A 22,244-nucleotide genomic window follows, 5' to 3' on the forward strand; every position below is an offset into this window, starting at 1 on the left:
GTCAAGCTTTTTTAGGGAAATGCTAAGTGATTTTTTAATCTCAAGTGGATATTATTTTTTAAAAAACCAAACCAAAAAAATAAAAATTTTTATTTTTTTATTTTTTTTGTTGCTTTTTTAGAAAGTAATCTATCCATGATCGAAGTCTCCATTTTTTCACACATTACTTGCCCCACTTTATCGGTTTCTTTGACTTTTTGTTATGAGTAGATCTTGAGCTTGTCTCCATGTTTATCTCCTTTCATTTCTTTGGTTTTGAACTTGGTTAGGCTATTTCTTTGGGCTTGAAATAGACACGTGGGTGATGATGCAAGCATTGAGAAAAAAAAAAGAAAAAAAGAAAAAAAAAAAGGTAAATATTTGATTTAAAAATAATTATAGAAACATTTTAAAAAACTTGAAAAGAGGAGAAAATCTCTTAAAATATGTTACTTCGATCGGTGTAAAATAAATATAATAAATACATGTAAAGAGTAGCATTACTCATTTGAAAAATGGTAGCCTTCGCTTTATTATTTAGGCCTTGTTTGGTTCGCGAAATATCTAGTCCATTGGAAAATGATTAGCTACTACTGAGAATAGAAGAGTGTGGAATAAATTAGCTATTCATATTCTTTTGTTTGGTTGTAACGCTGGAATAGACTAGCTAATCATATTCCTTCGTTTGGTACAATGCAATATGTTGGTGAATAGAATCATATTGTGATAAAATTTTCTAAAATACCCTTAGAATACAAATACAATTTATATTATTAAGGACTTTCATTCCTTTTTTTTTAAAAAAAAAAACATAAACAATTTTACTATAATTTATTTTTCTTTTTTGTTTTTAATTATGTCAGGTATGTGGCCTTTTTTTTTTTTTTGTTGCAATTATGCTACAAAATTATTTATATAAAAAAAATATAGTTCGAGAAAACAGAATCAAACTCAATATTGAAATTAAAAAAAAAATATAGTTGGATAATGTACAGAGAATCAAAAGAAATTAAAAAAAAAAAGATTATATATTTGTATTTTATAAAAACCTTGCCGATTCTGTTTCTCCGTCAAATAAAAATAAAAAAATAAAAAATAAAAAGGTATAGAGAATCAAAAGAAATCAAAAAACATAATTAAAAATAAATAAAAAAATAACAACTGAGAAACGGTACAGAGGAGGGAGACGGCATAGAGAGGAAAAAAAAATTGTTTGGTACCAAAAAAATCAGAGAGAAAATAGAAAGAGAGATAAAATAAAATAAAATAAAAGAGAGAAAACGAAATATAGATACGCAGAAAAGAGAAACGGAGATATATATATAAAGAGAGAGATAGAGAACGAAATTTAATCCTATAAGTGGGGTTTTTTGTGGAAATTTACATAATTAATTTAATCCAACAGAAAAGGATTAGCTAAGCCACTCATTTTTTAGTGGCTTAGCTAACCCTGTGTGTATGGGATTAGTAGTCTCATGGGAATAGACTATTCCCAAGAATAGAGTGTTACGAAATAAATGACTAGCTATACCTAGTGTTAACTAGTCCAATCCAATGGTCTATTTCGCAAACCAAACGAGGCCTTAATCTTTTAGCATTAAGCCTGTTTGGAATTGCGTTTGAGAAATAGAACTTTTAAGTCAAAAAAACGATTTTAGGCAAAAGCTTTATTTTTAAGTTTTTGTTAAAAGTGCGTTTTAACCATTTTTAAAGTAAAAAAGTTTTAAAAATAATACTTTTGAAATTTTTTACCAAATATTCAATTTTTGTTTGACATAACTTTTAAGTACTAAAAATATTTTTTTAAGTTTTATAACGCAATTTCAAACAAGCTCTAAGCATTACTCTTTGATCCGAATCCCCTCCCATTAATGGAAAAATTGGAGATTCTCCAGTTATGAATCTTGGCCGTCCAATCTCATTCAACAGCCTACATCATGCCATGTGTCCCACTAAAATTTAAATAATAAAATATTATTTAACTTTTAAAAATTAAAATAAAATTAAAATTAACTAATAAAAATATATGGGGTGGTCAGCGACCCCATTTTTGCCATAGGGGGTGGCTAGCCACCTCCAGCAGAGCCATGGTTCAGCCACCCCCAAGGGCCAGTTAGGGGTGGCTTTTGAGGCCTTGAGAGTGGCTTCGGTCACCCCCAAAGACCGGTTGGGAGTGGCTTCATGGCTTAGTTAGGGTGGCCGGCCGCTCTATATTTTTTACTAGTTTATTTTAATTTTTACTTTATTTTTAAAAGTTAAATAATATTTTATTATTTATATTTTGGTAGGACACATGACATGCTTTAGGCCGGCCAAAATTTATAATTACAGAATTTTCAATTTTTTCACTAGTGGAAGGGGATCCAGATCCATTACTCTTTTACCAATCTTTTTTATAAAGAATTATATATAATATAGTGATATTATCTGTAAACAATAATATGTTAATTATTAGGATCTAATTATTATATGTTGCCTTCGATAGCGGCATTATAGTGGGGCCATTGCTTATTGCTTAATATTAGGCTATTAGCAGCTAAACCTAATCTACCACTTGTAGGGGTCTAGTGGACATGATCCTGCCAGACTGGCATCCATCAATCAACGTGGGCCATCACAAACCGACAAGTAAAATTGGATATGGAAGGCTACTCTTTTTTTTTTTTTTCGTAAAAACTACTTCATTCCACATAAACCAGATTACAGAGGAGGAACAACAAAAAAAAGAAAAAAGAAAAAAGAATACAACACAAAAACCTAGCCATGAAAGACATCAGCACCTCAAAGCCCAGAAGGAAATCCAGGAAGGTGACAGCCACGTAGAAATGCAGCTTTTGAAGGCCGCGGCCCAAAATGATGGATAAAACCATCGGGAGTACAAGAACCCCAAAAAATTTAGATCTAATTTGGTGACCACAGAAACCAAACAGACTAAGAGGTGGCAACTTAGATTTAGCCCAATTTCCATGGAAACCGAACAAACTAAGAAGGAAAAGAACAGCGAAAAGGGAATCTCCTACACAGACAAAGAGTCTGAAGCCCAAATAGTTCAAAGCTTTTTACGCTAGGGTAAAAAGCTATTGGAAGGCTACTCTTATTCGAGATATGTTTATGTTCATTTGGATATAATAGCAACATCACATATGTCATCCCAAATGAACATAACATATCCGTTCATCCCCTAACGTACAATTATTAGCGGTTTTAAAAGTAGCCGAAAGTGATTAATAATCGCTAATTATTTATTTTTATATATAAGATAATATTGTTTTGGTGCGTTTAGTATAAGGTTTTCATTTTAAATTTAATGCAACTGATTTTTATTGTTTTGTTACATTTTGAAGCATTAGAATTATTCAAAAAGGACAACAAAAACAAAACCATTTACAATAGGTCATAAAAAGAGAATCAAGAAATGCCCAAATCACCAAAACAGGCCCAGAAGGCCCATTTTCTAAAAAGTTGTCATGTAATCCGGTTATGAGTTTCAATAACTACTGATCAGTGATTATTTTAAAATTGTTAACCAAATAAAGGCAAAACAGTTGCGATTACAAATATTTAATAATCGCCCAACTGCAAATCACAGCCACTTGTATACCCTTACCATGAATTGTTATCACCTTTCGACTTTTATATTAAGCCTGTAATTGCTTTTCTGCTGTACTTGCAGCATAAGATTTAAAGTATCTCTTTTTTATCTTTTTCTTTTTGAAACCACGACCTCACTTATATAAATGAAGCACTACATCAAAGATTTATTTTAATTATTATTATTATTATTATTATTGTGAGTACATAACAAAGAAACTACAAATTACAATAATGGGCTGGGCAACCCAAACAAAAAGTTTCTAAACCACCGTATCAGATCGGGTAAACAGAAAAAGAGGCAATGCATCAAATGAATGATGCGGGCCTATGATTTTTTGGCACGAAGACCAAGACATTAGACTACCAATTAAGGTAGTAATATATGGTGTGTCAAAGATGACACAACAAAAAAGTCTAGAAAAGAGCACGAAACTATAAAGATTCCGCAATCCTCTCCAAACTCTAAAGGACGGACATGAACAAACGGTGATAGGAACTCTTAAAAACAAAGAAAATAACAACATAGAAACAAAAACAAGACTAAAAGCCCATAACAGACGACAAACAAACAACAACAAAAAGAAATAGAAAGTACGAAATAGCAGGGTCGTTGGCTGGAGGGGCGAAGGAAGGCCACAAGGTGGCTATTGTTGACCGGCGCGTGACGACAGACCTCCTCTGCTCTGCCATCTACAACCATCTTTCCCAGTCCTGATTCTAGCTGCTGCTTTATATTCAAAAGTCATTACATTACCTTATATTACTCACAAATCATTTTATGTTAAAAGTTAGGGTAAAATTACACTTTATCCTTTCAAACTACCACACCATTTGTATTCACACCTCTAAATTTTAACTTGCTTCAACTTGCCATGGTCATACCCAGTCAATTCTTTTATATTCAATGAATATAAAATATCTCATTTTTTCGAGCAAAAAAATCTCAATATTTTCTGAGAGTTTAGAGGCTAAAAAGGTCAAGTCAAAACAGAAAAATTTTAATAGATTGACTAAATTGTCGCAGCTTTGTAGGTTGCTGGGGTCAAATGTCATTTTAAAAAAATTTAGAGGCTAAAACGTAGAAGTAATCATACTTAGAGGATGGTAAAGTACAATTGTTTAATCTTCTTAAAATTAATTTGTCAGGAATTCAGGATCTAGTAATAAAAAAAAAGAAAAAAAAAAGAGATGTTCTTCTTTTTCAAAATCTCAGCAAAGCCTTATTTACGTAGCCGTAGTGCACAAGCAAATATAGCTGGATTGTAATTTGACTTTGGAGTTTTGAGAAGAAGAAATGTCTTCTTCTTCTTCCCCGCTATGCCTGGGAATCTCTTCTGTCATTGAATTTTTATAGAACATCTAGGAAAATTCCTCCCGACTAATCTCCCAAATAACCAAACAATTAAGAGTGATGTTAGGATAATACAACTTTTATTATAACTTTATTACCAATTAACGTGATAGTTTATGTTCACGTGAACTATCATATCAGTTTGTAAGTTCATACAATATTTATCACGTCAGTCATTAAATAATTAAATTTGATTATGGTCGTCATGGTAAGTGCCATGTGGATTGCCACATTTGTAACAACTCAAAAAAAAAAAAAAATGTTATCCAATGTACGCTACCACCCTAAAATGACCTTAATGGTATGAGAGCCACCTAGCTAGTAATGCCATGTGGTACTTGAGCCACTTAAGGGAGTGAGCTTTTAATACTTTAGTCCCACATTGGGAAGATGACAAGTAGTCCATATAGAGTGGGTGGTTTACAAAAATAGTCATAAGTGTTAAGTCTCACATTGTTTAGGTACTTGGTGAAATTGGACCTTATAATGGATTCTATAAAAGTTCCAAATTGACTGATCATTTGATGTGATAGCACATATGTGACTAGAGTTTTTCTTTGTTGTCGTTACAACGTCAATTTGTAAGGGAACCCTCAAATTGCCTTTGTAAAAATCTTGTGTTAGGACATACATTCTCTTGTCACTATAGGCAAGTCACCATGTAGGCCATCTTCATTATGTAGGTACATTTCATAGCCTTAAATTGATGTTACATTAAATTGCTCTGATATTTAAGAGGAACTAGATTGAACAACAACCATCCAACTACAAAGCTTAAGAGCATTTTCATCGGGCTAGTCAAAATAATACAAACGTTATTTTGGCCAGTCAAGATGTTACAATTACATCCAACTCAAGAAAATGCTGAAACATTTGATGAACAATGTTTACTCACCAAATGTGAAAAAAGCATTTAAAAATCTCTAACATTCTCTCTCCTCTCGAAGAAAGAATAAAGAAATCCTTGTAAATGAATATTTAAATAGGATAGTGAAAGTGAATAGCTAAAATAGAGTGTCAGATGTAGGTGTTTTGGAAAAGTTGATAGCTAAAACAGAGAAACGTAATTTTTTTAGTTAAAATAGAGAGTAAATTTGCTGAGTCGAATGTGAATGCTACAGTTGATTTTGATTTAACCTTGGAAGATCATCTTTAAACTCTCCTCTTCATAGCTCTAGCACCACAACTGCAAATTGAAAAAATAAAAAATAAATAAAAAAATAAAATTTAAGTTGCATAGAGGCATCAGGCCTAGCATTTTATCTTAATGGCTAAATATTTTATTGTTTAGCTACTATTGAGATAAGTGCCTTTACAATTTGTCAAAGACTTATAATAAAAGCTATAATACACCTAACGACAATAAAAGAGGAAAGAGGGTCTTACAATCGGAGTCTGTAGTGATCCAATTTCCTTTTCTAGAAGTGGTATGACGGTTGTCTTGAAAAGGGGTTGAATTTGATGATGGAATGTTCCTGTTTTGGTCAATTTGAGATGAGGAAGCCATAGAAAACGCAGAGTAGACAGAGGAAGTGGTGGAGCAGCTTTCCACATCCCACCTGAAACTGATCTTTGGAGAATCATTGCTAAGTTGATCATCATCTGGCACTGCTTTTAGGCTACCACGATTTCGGAATTGTAGAACCTGAAACATATTCTTTTGCTTTAAGTCTATGATTAAGACTTTTATCCCGATAGAAAATGGTAAATTTAATTATTTAATTAATATTTTAACACCCTTCAATTGCTAGGTGGAGAATGATATGTTTGAGACAAAGTGAGATCAAATCTGCAAAGTGAACAAAGAAATTAACTTACCTTTCTACCAATGAATTTTCCTCCCTTCTCTGATTTTGCAGCAGCAGCCCATCTCAGCAGCTCCTTCATTCTTGACATGGCTTTGGTTTTGTCTCCCTTAAGCCTGTCTTTCTTTTCTGATGTGCTGCCACATTGGTCATCTGTGTTAGTTGATGATGACAATGTGGTCTCACTTATTGGCAAAACTTTGTTTCCTGCATGAGAAGAAGAATCCACCTTGTGACTCATTCCTAGCCCTCGAGCAATATCTTCTTTCTTCATTTTCATTGAGTGGATCCCACACTTCCTTGAATTAAAACTTCCTAGTCTTTTTAACTTGAGGGTGCTAGAGAAGCAAGCCTTTGCAATATCTCTCCTGCATAAAATTTTAAATGGCTTGAAATTCTTGCAACAAAATTCACTTCCTTCAACTTCAATCAATCTTCGACGCACCCGGGCATGCTTAAACAGAATTATATCTTCTGGTTTTGGTTCATGATCTGCAGAAAAAAAAAAAAAATGTAAATCAATCCTACAAAATGTATGCTTGACTTGTGTAGAGTATTAGCTTACCATTAATGGTTTCCTTCTTGTAATTGGAAGTGCTAGAAGTATTAATCTCCCTTGCTTGTTCATGTGTTACCTTAAAGAACCATTGGAGAATCTGCTACAGTTCACCAAGAGAGACATTAGCTTTGGTGTGGATGCTGCACATTAGAGTATTGGTCAAGAAAGTGGCAAGTTTTTACCTGCATGTCTATGTTTGATACTTGGAGCCTCCTTTATATAGTATTGTCTGTGCAAGTGCAACAGAGAGAAAAGAGAGAGAGATCTTTCTTGGTCAAATGGACAGCACTAAGAGATCTATCTGTGCTGTCTGCTTGCTTGAGATTCCTGTCTAGTGTATGAGGTCTTCGGGAGATGAAGACAAAGGAAATTGTGTTGAATCTAAGGAATATGGTGAGACAACCGAGCAATGAGTGGGTGAGGGTTGGCTTGTGATTCTTTTTAACATGGGTCTTTAGTATTATATAAGATGATCATGTGGTAGGTAGTAAGCAAAATTTTTGAGTTAAATTAAAGAGCCAAATTGTGCTTTAGCCCTTGTGGCTTGTTTCTTAGCCATACACTTGTATGCCCATGGTTTATCAAGCTGGTTGGTCCCCATGTTATGGATCTTAGGATTCACTTGACCCAAGATTTACTTGTGTTGTTATGTAACTTCTATAGGGAAATTAAGACCTTACACTTGTAATGTGGTAATTTTAGGGATAGGATGTGAAAGAAGGCTTCTTTGATGATGGTAAAGGTTATTGCAGTGAAGTTGAATGGTCCTAATTGTTGTACGAGTGTGGTTGTTGTGGAAAATATTGAGCCGACTTAGAAACTTGTGAGTTAAGCAAGTTGGCCTAAGATTAACCCGTTTATTAATTATTTCTAATCGGGTTGACCCAGTTTGACTTAAAATGTTATTGTACTAAATCCCAATCTTCTAATTTCGTGACGGGTTTGTAAGTTATGTAAAAAATTGCCAACTGTACTTTCACTATTTGAAAGAACATTTGAAACTTCCATCGTCGATCACACAATAACACTTTGTTAGCAAGTCTAGTCAATCATTTGTACCAAGGGTTTCAATACAAAATCATTCTCATCATGATAATTTGACAATAGCATCCATTGAGAAAGTGTTAAAAATGGTAGTTCATATTCTAAATGACAAGTAATATTGACCTTTAGTATAAAGGACACATAGGCTTTGCTACATTTGACTCATGTGACCCATTGCAACTCAATTAAAGTTTTTCTTTTAACTTGGGTTGGGTTGGAAGAAATGCTTATACTTGGATCTATTAAATTGACATATGTTCCTAAAGTATGTGATTCTTACATATATTTTTAATAAAATTAATAAAAAAAAGTGAGAATCACATGCATGATTAAAAATGCACATAATAATTACATGCCCTAAGAAAATATGTTAGTTTAATAAAAGTTCATTACTAGCCACTAAACTTCCTTCCCATTGATGGCCAGCTAGACAAGCTCCATGTTGCTGAAACAATGCTTCATTTTAATTATTAATAGTATGTGTGCTCTTATCTCTACACAAATATCAATAGTAGTACAAGAAAATTAATTGTGACTTCTGCATGAGCATGTGGGAAAGTAGATATTTTAGGGCATAGAGAGAGACCCGGGACGTTGAAGGGATAAAATTTTGTGGCCACAGATGAGGACTTGTTGGCCTCACATGGGGTTTGAGTAAGAGACATGTTATTAAGATCTCATATCCTTAAGTTAACATACTTGTGTTTTGATCAACAATTATTGTGTATTATTATTATTCATTCATTCATGTGTGTGGGCTTCTCTCACCTTTCCTCCTCATAGGATCTGATGAAAGCCAGGTTAGCTGACGTGTCACTCTGCCCTCCATTGCTTTGTTTGAGAGATGAAAGAGAGACTGTTTGGTTGGGAATAAGATTTTATGTTATGGATATGGTGGCACTCATATTTGGGCCTTTTCTTTTTCTTTTTTTTTTTTTTTTGAATCATGTGGTAGAATGTCAATCAACGTTTGCTCCCTCTCCTCTCTCTCTCTCTCTCTCTCTTTCACACGTATAAGTGCTCATATAGTAATTCATATTTTAGTGGTTAATATAATAAGTGACAAATGAACTCTCACACCACCAGTATGTGAACATGATAAGTGTATCATGTGAGTTATCAACGTGGGCCCATTTAATTTGCGAAATGGGTATTCTATTTTTTTTTTTTTTTTTCTAATTGAAAAGGGGAAAAGGTTACAAGGGGGGATCTTTACCACTCTTGATCCGTATGAATGAGAGAATGGATGATCCTATGGAAATGCTTCCAAACACTAGGTGGGAAGCGGCCCATTTAGCCAAACAGTGTGCTCTAAAGTTAGCACTCTTAGAAACTTTCTCAGCCTTCCAGCTAAAGAAAGAATGTAAATACAAAGAAATATCAGAAACAACATTAGAAAAATTCCAACCCGCAAATAGCTGGGGTTGTTGAATAGCAAGGACTACATTGAGGGCATCCCCTTCAAGGATGAAAGAGTAAGCACCACAAGAAACCGCAGTATGAACCGCCAAAAGAGCTGCATGAGCTTCACCTAAGGCGACATCCTTCGAAAGAATTTTCTTAGTAGCAGCTCCAATGATATTACCATTTGAATCACTTACCACTGTGGCAGCCACTGCAAAATCTGAAGATAAAGCCACATCAAAATTTGCCTTGGTGGTACCTGGCAGAGGAGGAGACCAAATGGAGGACAAATTGGAATCAGTACATGCTTTACGATGATCCGCTCTGGTAGAAGCAGTCAGTAAGAGAGACTGCATAGGAGAAGGATTAAGAGCTTGATGGACAAGCTGGTTCCTGGAAAACCATATATGGTCCATGGTGATGGCAGCATGAAGTTGGAACTTACGGACTTCCTGAATGGGAATTGCAAGCTTCTGATGGGGCCTCAAAATAGCCACAATCCAATCTGCAAAAGGCTGCTCACAAAAAGCATCAGTAAGAAGGGGCCAAGGAGAGTTCCTCCATAAAATCTTAGCAAAGGAGCACTCAAGCATAATGTGAGAGAGAGATTCTTGAGGGCCTTTGCAGAATGGGCAACACCAAGGATCCAAATCAAATGAGTTAACAAATCTGGCCAAAGAAGCACGCACAGGAAGAATATTCCACGCCAACTTCCAAAGAAGATGTTTTAACCTATGCTGCAACTTCAAACCCCAAAGACATGACCAATCTTCAGGAGAGAGAGGAGAAGAACGGGAAGCCAAATCCTGAGAGGCTAATTCATGAGCTGACCTAACAGAAAACAGCCCTTTCGGAGAAGCAGCCCATGTCTACCTATCACTAAAAACTTCTTGAGATAAATGAATGTTTTGAATGTGTTGAGCTGAATTAGAGTCAAACAAATCACCCAAGAGAGACACATTCCAAGACCTTCCACTTTCAATCAATAAATCAGCAACCTCAAAATCTGGAAGATCCACTAGATTAGGATTAGGAGAAGGCTTGAATAGCTGAATGGAAGGAATCTAGGGAGACTTCCATATATTTGTATCCTGACCAGAAGAAACTGCCAAACAAGCACCTAATTCCACAACTTGCCTTGCCTTTAGAATGGGTATTCTATTTGAAAAATGAATAAGTATTACTAGGAATAGAAAATGTTGGAATGGAATAAGTATTCTAATTCTTTAGTTTGGTAACAACACATATTTTATAATTAGAATTGAACTAAAATGACTAAAAAGCCCATTTGATTTCTAATTTTTTTAAAACTCAATTTTTTATTTTTTATTTTTTTAAAAAGCGTTGAACGTTTAAAAAAAAATCAAAAAATCAAATGGGGGGGCCACCCCTAGAGGACCTTGCCGTGGCCCTCCGCGCCACCCCCGGTAAGAATCGGGGTGGCCTAGCCACCCCTGATGTGAATTGGGATGGACCGGGGGTGGCCAAGATGGCCCTAGGGGTGGCCGCACCACCCCCCGAAGGCCTCGCCGATCCACTGCGAGGCCCTTAGCACCACCCCCAAACAAAAGAATGACTATTTCATAAGAATAGCCATTCTATTCCGGGGGTCTATTCCGTGAACCAAACAGGCCGTAAATGTCATATGAACTACCACGTCAGTTTGTAAGAACTTTGTAATAAAAGTTGTAATAGCCCCGACAACACTTTATTACAATAATCCAATGAGTCTTTCCTAAATTCTCAACTTCAACATCATTTCACAGTTTCATGAACTTCATTTAACGATTTCTACAACTTTGCATTACTATTATTTAGACCGTCCAAATAACACATAAATTCGGACAATGAGTTGTGAGACCTACCAACTCGAGACAAGTAGATCTTGCAGGCCCCCACTCTTAAGGTGCCCAAATTTCTGTATCATTCAAAGGGTCTAATCACAGAAAATTTGAAGATGAAATGCACAACGGGCTAGACAAAATGCGGTCTTTCCTGCATGAACGGTTTAAGACGGGGAAGAAGAAGAAATGATTGAAATTGCAGAAAACCAAACACTATAAAATCATATTTAACTTAACATTCCCAAAATTACATCTAGGAAAGGACAAAGGACAAAAAAAAAACAAACAAACAATGGTAGAAAATAGTTCAAATGGAGATCATCAATCCATGACAATACTTATTATACATACAAACTCCCATAAGCAATCACAATGCACTGACTCCACTTCCACTTGTAATAAAAACAGATCTAAAGCCAAGTGTGACTCGTGTTAGAGTCAGCCTTTAGCAATAGAATTTGGTAGTCTTCTCCACTCACTGAACATAACTTGAGCTGAACCAGAATCCCACTCCAATTTATGCCATCTTTAACTGAACTTTCTGCTTACTCATGACGGGGACCAAGCTTGTAAGCTTCTGAAATCCTGCTTCTTGATCAGCAGGAAGGATCCTGTTGTTCAAAGGCAGTTTCAGCGCATTACTGGAACAATAATGGCGAAGACACCAGTTGGGTCAGCCAAGCCATTCCGAAAAAGAATTCCAGTAAATATTAATAAACTGGAAATTTACCAGGCATTAAGACACTTCATGGTTGATCTCCGTTGGACCTTGACCGTGTCAAACGCCTACGCCTTCTAGGAACTGGTGATGCATCGTCACCCATATCACTTAAGATTCGAAAGTCATCTTCTTCGTCGTCATCATCATCGTCATCATCATTATGTAGACCCAACAGATTCTCTCCCCAAAGAAACCGTCGTTCAGATAAAGCTCCTGCTGAGCGTCGATGCCTTGTCCAAGCCCTCGACCGCGCCCTAGGTTCCCCTGCACCATCCATTGAGCCAATCATCTGAAACAAAAACAAAGTAGTCCACCATGGCCCATTAACTTCCCCTGTACCACTTTGCCTCTCACCTGCTAGTCTATCTCCATTTTCAATAACATAGTCCCCAACCACAACAGCACCGGGAATAGCTGAACGAATAGCACTGACAATATCACCATACTCCCTCTGGTGCTCAAGGTGTCTCCAGGCTCGTTCTCTAGATGGGTCAATGTCAGAGGGTCGGGTTGTTGGGTGAACCCTTCTGGCATGCCGTCGCAATTCCTGATAATTACCAAAGAATGAGCATGATTCCCTGGAGCAACTTCGCTTCTTCAGGTTAAGATACTTCCTGGCCTCTTCTACAACCTCCCAACCAAGAATGGCTCCTCGGCACAATGGACATTTCAAGCTCAATTTTGATTCCGATGAATTCTCCACATCTAATTCTTCAATCTCAACCCTTTCCCGACCAGATTCAGAATCAACTGTTTCCAAAATGCCTTCTTGTGTTTCAAGATGTCTAGTTGTATCCCGATTACCATCTCCTCCTCCTTCTCCAGGCAATCCAACAGATATTACTGTGCTTCTTTCATTTAGATTGTGATTTTCCCTAGCCTCATTTAAGTCGGTGCTCAAAGCCAAGTTCACATCAGAAGTATTACTAGAATTGTATGGGTTTACAGGTAAAGAACTGGGTAAAGTTGGACTGCTCCTAGTGTTGGCCCTTAATTTTTTAAAGCGGTCCAGGCAATTTGAATGCCTGTAACTTGTGTCGCAGATGTAAGATCTGCAACCCTTATCATGTGAGCTGCACAGGAGGAGAACTGCATTATGCGGATGGTCCATGCAGATAGGGCATGAAGCCTCATCCAACTCTTTGTGAAGAGCACACATATCTGAATCAGAATGTATTCTTCGTTTTACACCAGCCATCTTGTTTCACTGTTGTAAATTACTCAAACACTAGTTAATATATCAGAAAACCAGTACCATCAAGCGTACTTCAACATTAAAAAAACAGAAATACTAATAAATGATGACATTGTTGAGAGTGAAACTTGTCAGTGACGATAATCAACAGAGAAATTCGTTTAATAAGTAATTCAAAAGAGAAATTCTAACAGGTCTAAAATGAAATGGGAATACATTCATGTCAGACACAAAAATATCTATAGCAGGCTATGAGCAGTAAGCCAAAATGATTGAAAAAAATTATCACCTACATACCTACCAGCATGCTCTGTTTTTCAGAAAGCAAGAAAGAACAAATTAAAAGATTCCTATATTCACTTGAAAAGGGTTTCAGGGTTCCAGTATCAAATTCACTTGTCCGAATGTACTGCTAGATCAATAACCAGCAGCTTATTAGTGGGATAGTACATAAATTCCCCATGAACAAATTTTAGATCTTACAACATCCATTAAGTATCAAAAAAAGATCTTACGACACCCGTGACCCTTTAAGTAAGCTAGGTGCTATATTTCACAAACCAACATATGTATGAACAATTGGAGCATGTTCCGTGTACCAACAATTCAGGAAACTAAGCAGAAAACTAAATTTAATGTCTGGAAAATAATTGTTTCTTTTTAAAATCATTTGCATCTGCGTACTAGTGAAAATTTGAAAAATACACAATTATCCAAACCTAAAAATACGAAGTGGAGAAGTTTTCATCTAATATGTTTACAATAATCAGCAGTCACACATAGCACCTTTAGCTTCATTATCATCAAATACTATCCGAACTTACTTTTTCCTTAGAATCAACTTTATCTGCCAAACAGATTAAAATTGATATATTTTCACAAATCAACTAGTCTCTTTAGCATTAAAAGTATGATATTGAACATGGACCGTAATCAACAATAACAAGGAAGATTTTATCAAGTTCGACAGCATCTAATCAGCCTTCTAACAGGACACAGTTCACATGTCAATACTTTTGGACCCATAAGAAATCATCATATTGACATGGAATACATGACCACTAAATAACAACTGTCACCCTTTATTTCTCATCCATTTTGGATGGCATCCACAAGACTTTGCATCCAATTATATTAATCCCAAAACACTCTGTAAACCCTTCTCAACTAATTATTTATAACCTACCAAATTCCTTCAATCCACTTTTAAAAAATTTACATTTATTGTTCATATAATTACATTTGACTCTCCACATTAAAACAAAAAATAACAAGCATCTTACCACAACAATGAGGTGCAATGTGCACAAGAGTCAGGCTAAGCCAGTCTTTCTGAATATATATAACCTCAAGATAACTCCATCCATCATTTTACCAGAAAATTCACCTCAATGAGGTCCGGTGTGCACAAGAGCCAGAATAGGTATGTCTTACTGAAGCTAAACAACTTCAAAGTGATTCCTCCATATAAGTGTGATGCATAAAAGCCCTACCAGGCTACCATCCACTATTTTTGAATGCCTCATTTTAATTCAAAACCTAACTAATATAAGAAATGCTAACCATTATTGGGATGGATCTCCCACTGAGAGGCATCAACTCACCAAACTTCACCGTGGAGGATCAAGATGAACACAACTCTGACTAATGAACAGATAACTATAAAATCTACATACATGAGCAGAAGCCAAATAAAGTGATAATTTTGTAAGAGGAATAAACACTCACAGATAACTATAAAATCTATAAAATCTACATACACCAAACTTCACCGCGGAGGATCAAGATGAACACAACTCTGACTAATGAACAGATAACTATAAAATCTACATACATGAGCAGAAGCCTAATAAAGTGATATTCTGTAAGAGGAATAAACACTACTTATTAGAAGAGTTATTAGGGTTAATAAGCATTAGGATTTTAGGGTAGTTTGGTCATTGTGATATTTTCATAATCCTATATATTAGGATTTTTGTATTAGGTTAAATATAAGCTAAATAATACAGCAGCCCTCTATTCTCCCACTAATCTTATAACTACAAACCTATTAACATGGTATTAGAGCCAAAGGTCCTGGGATCGAATATTGACTCCATCAATTCACTCCCCATTTAAATTAAATATTTCACATGTTGAGCATCACCTATTAAAAGGGAGTTTGAGCTCACACGTTAGGAGTAGTGTTAAAGTAATGGTTAAGTGATTAAATTTACCTCTTCCTATCAGCTTAAACTTTTGAAATAATTAGTAATTTAACATGATATCAAAGCCTTAGGGTTTAAATCCTTGTTCCTTTATTTTGTAGTCTTAGTTTTCCATTGTTTTTTGTTTTGTTTTGGTGAGTGTTATTCTGGTGGCAGCATCGCCCATGTGGGCTTAGAGCCCACACGGGCAGTGCCTTGAAAGATGTTGTCTGTGGTTGAGTTTGAAAAGAAAAAAAAAAAAAGTTTGTTGTGTCCTTTCACAGTGGTTTTTGTGGTGTTTCCTACTAGTATGGTGTTTTCTGTGATGTTTGGTGCCGTCTATGGTGGTCCTATCCAGCACGGTCTGTGGTGGTTGGTGTAAGGTTGCTGGTGTGTTGTAGTGGCCATCAAAAAAAAAAAAAAGTATAAATATATATTGAAAATTTGCTCTGTGGTCGTCGATTGATTTTGTGGCTGTTGTGTTTGGAGTCGCCGGTGTGTTCTATTTGTCTCCGGCGAAATTCCATCTAGACTCTGGCGAATGTTCCTGTTTGATTTTTCAGCAGTATTTCGACTTGGTTTTGGTGTCTCTGGCGTGTTTTGCCTATATCTTGCTAGTTTTGGCAAGACTCGTTGGTTGATCACATGAAATGTGATCATTGTTAGTTGTCGAGATCTGACCGGCCTTTATGTTTTGCGGTGAGATCCAACCGGCCATGGTGTCTTGCAGTGGTTTCCAACTGGTTGTTGTTGTCCAGCAAGATTCTACCAGCCTTGGTGTTTTGCGGTGAGATCCAACCGGCCTTGGTGTTGTGCGGTGAGATCCGATCTACCCTTGGTGTTTGCGGCAAGATCCAACCGGCCTTGGTGTTTTGCGATGGGTTCCGACCGGTCCTTGTTGTTTTCCGGCGAGATCCTATCGGCCTTGATGTTTTTTAGCGAAATTCGACCGCCTATTGCAGTTTCCAACGAGTTTTTGACTGGCGTTGAAGTTTTAGCAAATTTTCTTGTTATTTTTATGGGTATTTGTATTATGTGCTCTAAGCTGTTCCAGCTTAAGGGGGAGTGTTAGAGTATGTTTTTATATGTGTTTTTCGTTTGCTTATTTCTTCGAAGCTGAATTTATATGATTTATATGATCCAACTTGAGGGGGAGTGTTAGAAGAGTTATTAGGATTAGTAAGTCATTAGGGTTTAAGGGTAGTTTGGTCATTGTGATATTTTCCTAATCCTATATATTAGGATGTTTGTATTAGGTTAAATATAAGCTAAATAATACAGCAGCCCTCTATTCTCCCTCTAATCTTATAACTACAAACATATTAACATGGTATCAGAGCCAAATGTCCTAGGATCAAATCTTGACTCCATCAATTCACCCCCATTTAAATTAAATATTCTACGTGTTGGGTCTCACCTATTAAAAGAGAATTTAAGCCCACACGTGAGGAGTATTAAAATAATAGTTAAGTGATTAAATTTACCTCTTCCTATCAGCTTAAGCTTTTAAAATACCTGGTAGTTTAACACTAAACCATATACAATAGGATATAAAACAAGAAGGTAACCCATGTCGAGTTAAATATTTTGTTGACATGTGAAAGCAATTAATGAATGAGAAGAGGCTGGAACTTACAGGAGAAAACAAATCATTCAACCACATATAAACTCACCAAGAGGGGTAGTTCCTCTAAATATTTTCCTACTCGAGGCTTCTGAATCTCTATTTGTTTTACCAGTTGAAAAATACAGATCTTTACTTCACTTTATCTACTAAATAACAAGCCAAGCGCTAAGCAATGTTCTGGAGTATGTTATAAACAATGAAGCATAGCACATCAGAACTTGGAGGAATAAAGGTTGAATAATTGCTTAATGATTGCTTCTCACCAGTCACCAATACCAAAACCTGCAGTTATACAACAAACAAAAGTGATTTGAATACTCAGAATCTCAATGTTAAAATTTTATCAGTCATCAAACCATAGATGGCATCATTGTAAAGTGTAAAAACAGTGTCTAATTTAAATTGACTACAGGCAAATATGAACCATTTTAATGAGAAGCAAAATAGATCAAGGAAATGCAACTCCAGCTCAAGACTGTTCTTAAAAACTCAACAGCCTAATCTCCAGCAGCTTGTGATAATTTAATAGGTAGATATGACAAAAACCAGTTTAGACAGCACATCAGTTCAGAAACTGCAAAAACGTTCACATTATCATTGTGAACTTGTTCTTAATCTCTTCAAACCTCACATCCCTTAAGCACACATTATCATTCGCCAACTAGACTACCAAATGTAGCATTAGAGCAATGCATAGCCATCCAAAAAGGTGAGGATTTTAAGATAGCTCGACACTCAATAATAACAAACAGAGACAATTTCTTTGAATATAACAAAAAGGCCAGCATTTATTGCAAAAAGTGGTGCACCTTTAAAAGTTAAGGTCTGGGGTTCATCCCATTACAGGTGAGGTTTTTTGGGGGTTAAAGGATCTTCAAAGGAAAAGGAGACATATAAGATCAGAACAACAGCCATTATCTAAAAACCCTTCATGCCATTGCTATTGTTGTTTGGAGATTCTAAATAGACCTTAAACTTTATTTCCATATACCTACAACTAAAACCAATTCATCAATTTGCAGTTTGCACTAAAGACACAAAATTCAAACCCAGTAGAAAGTAAATTAAGGCGATTCTTAAAGCTGATCACTTTGATTACCAATGAACAATAAGAAAACTGGACAAATTTAAAAGAAAAAAAAAAAAAAAGGAACTTGTAAACAAGATAAGCTTGTCAGATCATAGAATTTGAAACTTGTAAACAGGTTAGGCTTGTAAGATCCCAAAAAAATTCTCTTTTTTTCCATTCAGATTGATATAATTAGATAAACACCAAAATCATACCAAAACAATATGCAAATTCAATTCCTTCCCACAACTTCAAACCTCAACCAAACCCCAACCCCAACTCTAACCAACCAAAAATTCTTAATTTTTTTAAAAAGAATTAAACAAATCAGAATCAAAGCACCCGATCCAACAAAGATCAAACTGGATCAGAATCAAGCAGAACAATCAAACAAAAACTGAAATTTAATTGAGATGTAAAAGGGGGCGAGGATTTACGAAATAATTGAATTATTGGTCTCGCTCTGGAATCGGTGAGATTGCGTGAGGGATTCGGTGAGATAAATTAGAAAAAGAAAAATACAGAGAATGTGAGATTTGCGTTGCAATACACGCAGTTGATTATTTATAGGCCCAAAGAAGACAAAGAGGAGAAGTGTAATGCACTTTGAGGTCAAAAAGGACGGGACTCTCCTCTATCAAACAGGTTGGTTTTTACAACAACCGCCCTGTGTGGGGGTCGGGTGGAGAGGTTGGGCCTGCTGCTGGGTGACTTTCTTTTTTACACGTGGCGTCCATCGAGACGCTGTGGGACCTACCAAACATATCCAAAATATTTTCAAAATCGTTTAAAATATAACATAATAAAAACTCAAACAACGCTCAAAATACTAAAATAAGTCTTGAATGTTTAATAACCACACAGATAACGGTTAGTAACTGCGTTATGCAGATGCATATGTGATTACCTAAAACCGATAACTGTAATGCGAACGCGGTATAACGTGACAAAGAGCATTAACTATGTGATTACCTAAAACCGATAACTGTAATGCGAACGCGGTATAACGTGACAAAGAGCATTAACTTCATGCACTTGTTGGGGTCGGAAGCAATATTTATGTGAAAACAATATTGAGAGCCTGTTTGTAGTTGATTAAGAAGCTTTTAGTATATAAAAAGTTGCGCCAAACAAAAATTTGTCTATTTGATAAATAAAAAAATATACTTATGTGACCTTTTTTTTCTTTCTAAAATATAACAAAACACACTTTTGAACCCAAAAAAAAAAAAAAAAAAAAAAAAAAACTTAATAAAGATTTTTCTAAAAAATTCTTTATGACTTTAAAAATTTTATTTTTTAACCTAATCTCAACACATGCTATAAGTATTTCTGATAAAAAAGATTTAAGTGATGTTACAAATTACATTTTTATTAAATAAATATTTTTATAATGATGATGTGATGGTCAGAACCAACATTTAGTTCAATAAGTTTTTATTTTTTATTTTTCATCTTCTTTCATTCTAGGCAATGGCTTAGTGAATAGTGACCTACCCTATCGAGCCGACCTCACGCCCTTCCATAGCCTATTGCCCAGTACTCCCCTTATCCTTTCGTACATCCACCACACTTCCACAATTTAGTATGAGCATGTAGATATGCATGTAATTAGTGAAAATAACTGCATTTGTATTTAGTGTCGGCTAATGTATTTGGAGGCTTCAGACAAAATTTTAAAATTGGGCTTTATTTTTTTAATATTTAAATATTTATTAAATAATATTTATTTTAATATGACATGAGATCTTTACCTAATAAACACATATTCTGCACTTAGTGACTTTTTGTTTGAGACTAAAATTATCATTTTGCACTTACTCCTTGTTCTTTATACTTAAATTAAGCATACTTATTTTTGTCTTTCAACATTTTTGTAGATTGCAAAATAACCATAACAGACAAGTCTATGGGATTCTCATATATATATATATATATATATATATATATATATATATATATATATTTTCGTTCTTATTTTATAGTAGGCCTCGATATTATAAACAAATAATATTATTTATTTTAAAACATGTTGATTGTTGAGGGCCCCGTGGCTGTTGTGTAGAAAGCCTCCATATTATAAAAAAAAATAATATTATTTTTTTAAAGCATGATGAAAGCCTAAAGAAATTATGTTAGGGCCTTGATATTATAAACAAATAATAATATTTTTCTTAAAACATGTTGATGGCTTCAAGAAAGCATGTTGAGGGCTTTTATACAAATTCTTTTTAGCATTATTAAAAAATATTTTGGGCCTTAAAATTTTTTTTTTGGGCCTTATAAATCTGGGGCTCTAAGCGCCAGCCTAACTCACCTAGTGGTTGGGCTGGCCCTGTTTGCATTTATATTATGCAGTTATCGTTTTGAAGTATCTGCATCATATAATTACTAACGACTATCCATGCAGTTATTGAATGCGGTTACTAAGCGCTATCGGTATGTTAGGTAATGTGTCTTTTGAGCTTATTTTAACCTTTTTGAGTATCCATTATGTCCTATTTTAAACGATTTTAAAACAATTACTGGCCCATTTTAAGTGTTTTTAACCTATTAGAGTTATAAAAATAAATAACTGTTAAGAGTGTTTTTTTTAAGTCCTAGTGTTTTTAATGAAATCCATATATCGATTCCACATTCAAACTTAGAACTAACAAAGAAAATACAAACACTCCATGATGAATTCATTCAGAAAATACAAACTTACAAATTACAATATGCAATAGGTAAATTTGTTTATCTACATATATTAAATATATATATATATATATAACATACTATTATAAATATTATTATATATAAGGGTATGTAGATGTGAATATTAATCACATTCGCATATGCAAGTAGCAATTAATAGCACTAAACTATTAATTGCGATTAATAACTATCCGCATGTAAATCCCTACCCACAGTTTCCCATGCCCCCTTCATGTATGCATCCTCCTAATAACTCCCCCTAAGTCGATGTGCCTCTACTCGATTGCAAACACTCACCTTTCTCGATCGCCACCTTCCTCCTCCCTTTAATAAAAAACAAGGAAACAAACTCTCTTGTCGTAGTCGAGTCCTCTTTCTTATTTATGAATAATGCTATAAGTCTTCATAGTCTCTCAAATGTGATGTGATTTTTAAAATAGCCAATAGATCGAAGTTTAATAATGACCATTTCAAATTCAATGGTAATTTTAAAAGCCACATCACATTTGGAAGGACCATAAAAGGACTCTAAGAAGACTTATTATTACTCAATTTTTATAGGAATTTTTTTGTTGGTAATTGTTGGCGACTGTATTTTGCACTTTTTTAAATATAAATTTGAATGATTTTTGGTTGGTTTCTAAGTATAGGGGAAAAATATTTATGCTACCAACCAAACAATAAAAATATATTTTTTTCCATATTATATATCAACTAAATAATAAAAAACATTAAAAATATTTTCCCTAGAAAAGCACTCTACATGGATACAATTGTAGCTTAAAAAAATGGTAAATATATCATAAGTTCCTAGGTCAACGCACCAAAATTTTTATCTCCCTAAGTTTTTTTTTTTGAAAATTTACTCTCTAAATCAATCGAAATGCCAAGAAAATTCATACTGTTAAAATTTTTTAATTGCCATTAGCTTGGTTGAAACACACTATTTTACCACATCAACATAATAGTTTGTTATTAGTTTAATTTAAAAATTAAATATAAATATAAATAAAAATAAATTAAAGGGGTGGCCGGAAGCCACCCTGGGCACCCCAACCATTATGGGGTGGTCGAAAGCTACCCCAGGGGTGGTATGCCCACCCAAGGGGTGGCCACGAGCCACCCCTAGGGTTTAGGGGTGGCCTGCGGGCCACCCCCACCCACCCATG

The 22,244-nt window shown here is 35.0% G+C and overlaps 2 protein-coding genes across 4 annotated transcripts; both read right to left on the reverse strand.

Annotated features, from left to right (window-relative positions):
• Positions 1-5,600: 5,600 nt before the first annotated feature.
• LOC132166364 (uncharacterized) lies at positions 5,601-7,706 on the reverse strand. The gene is made up of 5 exons (XM_059577165.2): positions 7,471-7,706; positions 7,295-7,385; positions 6,743-7,221; positions 6,311-6,569; positions 5,601-6,110 (listed from the first exon to the last, which is right to left on the reverse strand). Exons 1-5 carry the CDS (start codon positions 7,474-7,476, stop codon positions 6,091-6,093), a joined length of 855 nt encoding a protein of 284 aa, XP_059433148.2. The 5' UTR covers positions 7,477-7,706; the 3' UTR covers positions 5,601-6,090.
• Positions 7,707-11,883: 4,177 nt separating this feature from the next.
• Positions 11,884-19,023, reverse strand: LOC132165463 (cellulose synthase, putative (DUF1644)). 3 transcript variants are annotated; one of them, XM_088511810.1, is made up of 4 exons: positions 18,816-19,023; positions 17,356-17,591; positions 12,311-13,508; positions 11,884-12,191 (listed from the first exon to the last, which is right to left on the reverse strand). In XM_088511810.1, exon 3 carries the CDS (start codon positions 13,497-13,499, stop codon positions 12,327-12,329), a length of 1,173 nt encoding a protein of 390 aa, XP_088367936.1. In that variant the 5' UTR covers positions 13,500-13,508; positions 17,356-17,591; positions 18,816-19,023; the 3' UTR covers positions 11,884-12,191; positions 12,311-12,326. The 3 variants fall into 3 exon arrangements, with proteins under 3 accessions (XP_088367936.1, XP_088367934.1, XP_059432028.2); XM_088511808.1 differs by having other exon boundaries at positions 11,884-12,221; XM_059576045.2 differs by having other exon boundaries at positions 11,884-13,508.
• Positions 19,024-22,244: the final 3,221 nt, after the last annotated feature.

The sequence above is a fragment of the Corylus avellana genome, chromosome 11, assembly GCF_965113065.1.
Source record: "Corylus avellana chromosome 11, dhCorAvel1.hap1.2, whole genome shotgun sequence".
NCBI lineage: Eukaryota > Viridiplantae > Streptophyta > Magnoliopsida > Fagales > Betulaceae > Corylus > Corylus avellana.